This window comes from Salvelinus namaycush, chromosome 1, assembly GCF_016432855.1.
Source record: "Salvelinus namaycush isolate Seneca chromosome 1, SaNama_1.0, whole genome shotgun sequence".
NCBI lineage: Eukaryota > Metazoa > Chordata > Actinopteri > Salmoniformes > Salmonidae > Salvelinus > Salvelinus namaycush.
In genome coordinates this window covers 6,335,897-6,344,401 of record NC_052307.1, presented here as the reverse complement: position 1 = coordinate 6,344,401, position 8,505 = coordinate 6,335,897, and the positions used below count along the sequence as shown (strand labels likewise).

The window sequence follows — 8,505 nt, the reverse complement described above, 5'->3', positions numbered from 1 at the left end:
AAGAGGACTCTGTGTATTTTCAACGATGAGACATTGATTAGAATAAATACCACGTTGATGTGATCCAAGCAAGCCAAACACCTGTGAGTCCAAATGTGCACTTCACATTTCCATATCATAAAACTAATATATACAGTGTCAACATTTATGATCACTTTGTTTGTATAGTTACAAGATGACATGGCGTCATACCCTGTGTTGTTTTGAACAAAATGAGCCTGTTTGTCTATTGTGAAGAAGAAAGAAAAAATCATCTCTGCAGAACACACCTGAATACACTCATGACTCTTTCTATGTGCACCAAAAATATGATCTGAGGATTTATTTATTTTTATTTAAAAAAAATCCTGGAATATTCTCATCAGGGGCGGCAGGGTAGCCTAGTGGTTAGAGCGTTGGACTAGTAACCGAAAGGTTGCAAGTTTCTAATCACCGAGCTGACAAGGTACAAATCTGTCGTTCTGCCACTGAACAGGCAGTTAACCCCACTGTTCCTAGGCCATCATTGTAAATAAGAATTTGTTCTTAACTGATTAGAATAAATACCACTTTGATGTGATCCAAGCAAGCCAAACACCTGTGAGTCCAACCCTAGTTAAATAAAGGTCAAATAAAAATTTAAAAAATCATGTTACTGAACGTATCCAGAGTATTTTCAGATTTCGTTATAAACTAATGCGGTGAAAAGTACAGTAAATGTAAAATGCACATAAAATCAACAGTCTAATGTTTGGATTCAGTCTTGTGAACTATTGTGTCCTCAACTTGTCAAATAATTTCCCCCTAATCTCCAAATAGTTTCCTTTCAATTGCTACCAATTTAGCCCTATTCATATAGGCCAATTCCCACGAGTGTAAAGGGTTAAGTTGATATTGATGTGGGGTATATTTACATAATTGTTCTTGATATTCTTTTTTAAAAATTTCTCCCTGAGATTTTCGTGCCTGCCCAGGTTTCGCCAGTCTTAACTTTTTTTCCAGTGCTTTTCCAATGATTCACATGCATAAAACACACACGCTTGCACACGCACACAGTATGTCCATTATATAGAAAGAGAGGTCCTGAAATACGCTAGGAATGACCTACTGCTACAATGGAATGGTGACATTATTTTTGACTATACATCTCAGTGTCAGGACGGAAAATGCAATAAATAAATCTGCCATTGGTCTATTAACTACTGAGCTAACTGGGATGGGAATACTTACAGTTGTGTCTGGTCCCGCTATGACACCATCACATACCCAAAACAAACATCCATCCCATTTTTTTCATTGAACACAATTTCCAAAAAGAGCAACCATCAGCAGATGTTACACAATATAACAAAATATCAACAAGACAGGATAAAAAATAAAATAAAAAAAACACAAAAAAAAACAAGCTCTTTCTCGTAACAGAAAGCCTCGATCTGCTTAGATTTTCCGGCCCTTATACACCCAAACCCCCGGCACCCGACGGATACAGCCGCTGTCAGCGGTGGGGTGTGTGGGGTCAGCTCTACTTCTCCCCGGCGCGCTCCAGGCTGTCGATGACCCTGCTCAGCCGGATGTTGAGCAAGCGGATCTGGGTGTCCAGGTGATTGATCTTCTCCTCCAGAGAGGCAGTACCCCCACCTCTACGCCAGTACGCCCCCACAGGCCCCGTCATGAAGTACACAGCCATTACGAAACAGAGAGGGAGCACAGCACGCTCGGGGTCCCCCTCAAACTTCTGCAAGATATACAGGCAAGAGAGGGCAAAGAGTGTAACTCGGGCCAGCCAGAAGAAACGGCCAAATACAATGTGCAGCAGGTAGAAGAATCCCCCCAGAAACAAGGAGAGGAACCAGTAAGCCACCAACACAGCAGCCACTAGGAGCAGGGCACGAGCCGGGGAGTTTGTCAAAGACGTTGGGCTGAAGTAGTGGCTCAGGTTGGAGGCTGGGGAGAGAGGAAAGAATGAGTGACAGTACATGGATAACAGAGGACAATAGACAAACTTCCCAGACACAGTCATAATTTACAACATATCACAGACATGTCCCGACATTGAACATACCCACTAAATAAAAATCAACTTACCATCAATGCCCATCACATCCAACAGCTCTGTCCAGATCTTCCAAATAGTGTCCAGGAAGGAGTCGACACCATGGACAAAGCGTTCTGTCGTCTTGGAGAAGAACTGTAAACAAGAGGTATCATATAGGGGAAATCCATTTGATTTCAATCACTTCTTGACAGCACCCATTTTGATTTGAACAATACCTTCCATACATATTTGCCCTTTGTAAAAATGTACTTTTTGGAATTGAATGCCAAAACACTGAAGAGATGCTTAAAGTTGACCCATTTTGCATACCCCACCATACCATGAGACATCCATGTATTCATCTCTGGAAAATATAAATGGTTGAGATTTATATCGTTTGAAATTTTAAACAGGGTTGTCAAAAAAAAAAAAATCTTTCTGGATTATTTTATAGATATTTTTTTACCTTTAGCACCTTGTAGTTTAGACCCTATTTTATATAATCTAAGGTCTTTGTGTTGTGCCCCATCATTTGAGACACAACATGCTCTTGAATACAGGGTGGGTGTGACACATGGTCCTCTGTAGCTCAGTTGGTAGAGCATGGCGCTTGTAATGTCAGGGTAGTGGGTTCGATTCCCGGGACCACCCATATGTAAAATGTTTAAGCGCGTGACAGTAAGTCGCTTTAGATATTACGTTTTTGCAGATAAATGTACTAAAATTACAAAGCATGTAGAGGTCTGTCATTTTTTATCATAGGTACACTTCAACTGTGAGAGAGATTTTTAAGTAATTAATTTGCATTTTATTGCATGACATAAGTATTTGATACATCAGAAAAGCAGAACTTAATATTTGGTACAGAAACCTTTGTTTGCAATTACAGAGATCATACGTTTCCTGTAGTTCTTGACCAGGTTTGCACACACTGCAGCAGGGATTTTTGGCCCACTCCTCCATACAGACCTTCTCCAGATCCTTCAGGTTTCGGGGCTGTCGCTGGGCAATACAGACTTTCAGCTCCCTCCAAAGATTTTCTATTGGGTTCAGGTCTAGAGACTGGCTAGGCCACTCCAGGACCTTGAGATGCTTCTTACGGAGCCACTCCTTAGTTGCCCTGGCTGTGTGTTTCGGGTCGTTGTCATGCTGGAAGACCCAGCCACGACCCATCTTCAATGCTCTTACTGAGGGAAGGAGGTTGTTGGCCAAGATCTCGCGATACATGGCCCCATCCATCCTCCCCTCAATACGGTGCAGTCGTCCTGTCCCCTTTGCAGAAAAGCATCCCCAAAGAATGATGTTTCCACCTCCATGCTTCACAGTTGGGATGGTGTTCTTGGGGTTGTACTCATCCTTCTTCCTCCAAACACGGCGAGTGGAGTTTAGACCAAAAAGCTCTATTTTTGTCTCATCAGACCACATGACCTTCTCCCATTCCTCCTCTGGATCATCCAGATGGTCATTGGCAAACTTCAGACGGGCCTGGACATGCGCTGGCTTGAGCAGGGGGACCTTGCGTGCGCTGCAGGATTTTAATCCATGACAGCGTAGTGTGTTACTAATGGTTTTCTTTGAGACTGTGGTCCCAGCTCTCTTCAGGTCATTGACCAGGTCCTGCCGTGTAGTTCTGGGTTGATCCCTCACCTTCCTCATGATCTTAAATGCCCCACGAGGTTAGATCTTGCATGGAGCCCCAGACCGAGGGTGATTGACCGTCATCTTGAACTTCTTCCATTTTCTAATAATTGCGCCAACAGTTGTTGCCTTCTCACCAAGCTGCTTGCCTATTGTCCTGTAGCCCATCCCAGCCTTGTGCAGGTCTACAATTTTAACCCTGATGTCCTTACACAGCTCTCTGGTCTTGGTCATTGTGGAGAGGTTGGAGTCTGTTTGATTGAGTGTGTGGAAAGGTGTCTTTTATACAGGTAACGAGTTCAAACAGGTGCAGTTAATATAGGTAATGAGTGGAGAACAGGAGGGCTTCTTAAAGAAAAACTAACAGGTCTGTGAGAGCTGGAATTCTTACTGGTTGGTAGGTGATCAAATACTTATGTCATGCAATAAAATGCAAATTAATTACTTAAAAATCATACAATGTGATTTTCTGGATTTTTGTTTTAGATTCCGTCTCTCACAGTTGAAGTGTACCTATGATAAAAATTACAGACCTCTACATGCTTTGTAAGTAGGAAAACCTGCAAAATCTGCATTGTATCAAATACTTGTTCTCCCCACTGTATGTAATATATATATATATATATAATTACATATATGTAATCATGACAATTACAACAATACTGAATGAACACTTTTATTTTAACTTAATATAACAAATAAAAATCTATTTAGTCTCAAATAAATAATGAAACATGTTCAATTTGGTTTAACTAATACAAAAACACATTGTTGGAGAAGAAAGTAAAAGTGCAATATGTGCCATGTAAAAAAGCTAACGTTTAAGTTCCTTGCTCAGAACATGAGAACATATGAAAGCTGGTGGTTCCTTTCAACATGAGTCTTCAATATTCCCAGTTAAGACGTTTTAGGTTGTAGTTATTATCGGACTATTTCTCTCCATACCATTTGTATTTCATATACCTTTGACTATTGGATGTTTTTAATTTTGTTATTTAATTAATAAATAGAGATGTGTTAATTTTCCAGGTACCAATGTTTTTGTGCATCATGTAATTTCTGTGTTGTCTTCACACTTAACTTCTCTTTTAACGACTGTCGGCCTCACACAATAGCTGAAAGGTAATCTTCTTGACCTTATAGGCACTATAGTATTGCCAGCCTAATCTCTGGGGAGTTGATAGGCTGGAAGTCATAAACAGCGCTGTGCTTCAAGCATTGCGAAGAGCTGCTGGCAAACGCAGGAAAGTGCTGTTTGAATGAATGCTTACGAGCCTGCTGCTGCCTTCCACCGCTCAGTCAGACTGCTCTATCAAATATCAAATCAGACTCAATTATAATAAACACAGAAATACGAGCCTTAGGTCATTAATATAGTCAAATCCTGAAACTATCATTTCGAAAACAAAATGTTTATTTTTTCAGTGAAATACAGAACCGTTCCGTATTTTATCGAACGGGTGGCATCCATAAGTCTAAATATTGCTGTTACATAATTACGGTCTTTGTTAGGAAGAACTGGTCTTCACACAGTTCGCAACGAGCCAGGCGGCCCAAACTGCTGCATATACTCTGACTCTGCTTGCACAGAACGCAAGAGAAGTGACAATTTCCCTAGTTAATATTGCCTGCTAACATGAATTTCTTTTAACTAAATATGCAGGTTTAAAAATATATACTTGTGGTATTGATTTTAAGAAAGGTATTGATGTTTATGGTTAGGTACATTGATGCAACGACAGTGCTTTTTTCACGAAAGCGCTTGTTAAATCATCACCCGTTTGGCGAAGTAGGCTGTGATTCGACGATAAATTAACAGGCACCGCATTGATTATTTGCCACGCAGGACAAGCTAGTTAAACTCGTAATATCATCAACCATGTGTAGTTAACTAGTGATTATGTTAAGATTGATTGTTTTTTATAAGATAAGTTTAATGCTAGCTAGCAACTTACCTTGGCTCCTTGCTGCACTCGCGTAACAGGTGGTCAGCCTGCCACGCAGTCTCCTCATGGAGTGCAATGTAATCGGCGTCCAAAATTGCTGATTATTATGAAAACTTGAAATCGTCCCTAATCAAATCGGCCATGCCGATTATTCGGGCGACCTCTAATCGATACTTGTTAGTGTCGTGGCAATTAAACACAAATCATTTTACTTCTTTAGGCAAACAGCCCTAATGTTGGAAACAAACATCCTTATGTTTTCATCTAGATTCACATGTATTTATTCCAAGATATAGCACACATTTTACATACAGCAGGTTTATAAAGGACCAAAGAGTTTGCTTTGTGGTTTCATTTTAGCCATGGAAAAAATATTGTGATACTGGTATCTTCACAGCCCGAACTAAAATGAGAATATAAATAAAACATTTAAACTTTCAAATGATACCACAAAGATGGTTGGTCCACACATCAGAGAATGTTTGCCGTAAATGGGCATATGTGTTTTAAATTATAAAGTCAAATCCATTGAAATATAGATAGCATTAAAGACATGAACATTTAAGTTCACATTCCACGGTGGGTGGACCGGCATTCATCTTTGTAGTAGTAATTAGAAGTTAAAATGTATATTCAATTTAAAATGGTGTACCAGTTAAACTGCAGTGGTCTAAATGGATAGATCCATTCTATTAATTATATTTCTATGGATTGAAATGACACCCACCCTGTATTCAAGAGCATGTTGTGTCTCAACCAATGATGTATATAAACACTGAATTGCTGATGCTATGTATTGGCCATTGAGAGGCTTTCAAGCTACCAGTTGGCACTCCAATGAATTCTACAGTATTTCAGTATTAAGGATAAAATGATATTACATTTTTTTTTTTTTTTGGTGGAGTGGGGACAGTAACATTACTAATCTCAAAATATATATACTTTAAGGAAATTGTTTACAAAATTTTTCATTTTTATGTTTAGCTAACATAATGTCATTTTAAAGTATGTATTAAGGTGTCTGTAATAGAATACATGAGGCAAAAACAAATGCATTTCTATAGATTCCAAAATAAAAGTGGAGGAGTGTGTGTGTGATTTTATTTATATATATATATATATATATATATATATAAAAATTGACGTCAACCACCGGTATTCAATGGAGTGAGACGCTATGCTAGCCTCGTGAATTTGCATAACGTTAGACAGTCTCGAACTTCAACAGGGACAACTCAAATATGCTTTACAAAAAAAATGCGATTCCAAGAGAACACTGAAATGTTGCCAAGGTCGATGAGTAGCCGCCACCGAGACACGGCGTTGGGTCAGTAACCGAAAGGTTGTTGGATCGAATCCCCGAGCTGACAAGGTAAAAATGTCGTTCTGCCCCTGAGCAAGGAAGTTAACCCACGTTTCCCAATGACGTGGAATTCGATTAAGGCAGCCCCCCTCACCGCTCTGATTCAGAGGGGTTAGGTTAAATGCGGAAGATGCATTCAGTTGGACAACTGAGTAGGTATCCCCCTTTCCTCTCTGAGGCTAGGTCAGGTGCATGAAGTCTGTGTCTGCATCGTCTGGTCAGGATTCAAAGCGTTAGTTTCTTCTACCTATAAATAGTCATGAAAATGTGTCGTGCCACATAAAAATGATATCTCAAAATATATTACTTATTGGCTTGTCCATCTTATCTTGCTAGCTAGACTATTTTCAAAATGGCAACCATTTATGCATTTAATGTCTAGGCGCCCTTGGTTAGCAAGCTCTCTACCTGCCCGTTAGCTACTACCACCATTTCTTTGGACACCTCTTGTCATATAACATTGGCTTAATTGGACGGAACATTTGGTTTGCTGATCAACCATTACTAACCTTGTAAAGACCTCTGATGTTGTCCTCTCCAAAAATATTGCTTAACATTTGGTAGAATCCGTTGGCCGCCCTTCTGAAACTATTCTGGTTGGTGGAATCTTTCCGGCTTCTGGCCGTCTCTGCACAAAGCAAAGACGCGAAGAGCAGCAACAGAATGAGGTGCGGTTTCATTCCCTTCATATTTCCGACGTGCAATACTACTCCAGTCGTGAATTGTATTAAATTAGGTCAATTTAAATACAGATTAACAATTAGCTGCCAGTAAGAACACCTCCGTAGCGGAGTGATGACAGTGATCCCGGAAGAAACACCGTTATGAAGTCAGCAAGAATAATGCCGCATTCACGTGCTAGTCGCAACTAGAAAACTCGGAAATGTCCGACTTGCTGATTTGAACGCAGCACGTGTATAACTACAACCAGTTAGCAAGTCTGACATTTCCAAGTTAAGTAGTTCCGAATAGTACATGAACGCGGCATAGTTAAGCCCTGCCGGGTCACTAAATGAATACCGGTAATTAAGACGAAATGATGAAAAATATTCACAATGGCTTTACGAGTGGGATGCACAGTTGAGCGCTACATCTCGAGGGGTTCGTGCTGATTGTACGGAGATTGTGACAGCCAGTAAAATCGCGTCCCTTGAGAGGACAAGAACAAGATGTTTGTCAGGAGAAGTGCAGTATTATCATAATAAGGAGACGTATACTTGGAATAAGGAGGAGGAATTGGGGGGGGAGAGAGGCAGAGGAGGTCTGAGAGAGAGGGAGGAAGAGGGTGAGCTTGAGTCGGCTAAAAATGGCGTAAAAAAGAGAGATGGTTTGTTAAAGAAGAATGGTTGAAAATGTAAGCAGAGAGCCGTATGCCGGATCGAAGACAAGAGGAGAAATAAAGTGAATGAGGGCGAGGTATCGGAGATGGTAGGTGTGGTGAAGTTCTCGAAACCCGATGCTTGCACTGAGGGTCTGGATGAAGACGAGCCTGTGACCGTAGGATGAGGTTTTAGGAAAAAGTGGACCCTTGCATTTTGGCAGAT

At 40.4% G+C, this 8,505-nt stretch overlaps 1 protein-coding gene across 1 annotated transcript; it reads right to left on the bottom strand.

Moving 5' to 3' along the window:
* Positions 1-649: 649 nt before the first annotated feature.
* On the bottom strand, positions 650-8,466 carry LOC120037779 (bri3 binding protein). The gene is made up of 3 exons (XM_038984028.1): positions 7,471-8,466; positions 2,065-2,167; positions 650-1,923 (listed from the first exon to the last, which is right to left on the bottom strand). The coding sequence occupies exons 1-3, from the start codon at positions 7,648-7,650 to the stop codon at positions 1,502-1,504; spliced, it is 705 nt and encodes a 234-aa protein (XP_038839956.1). The 5' UTR covers positions 7,651-8,466; the 3' UTR covers positions 650-1,501.
* Between the last annotated feature and the right edge of the window lie 39 nt (positions 8,467-8,505).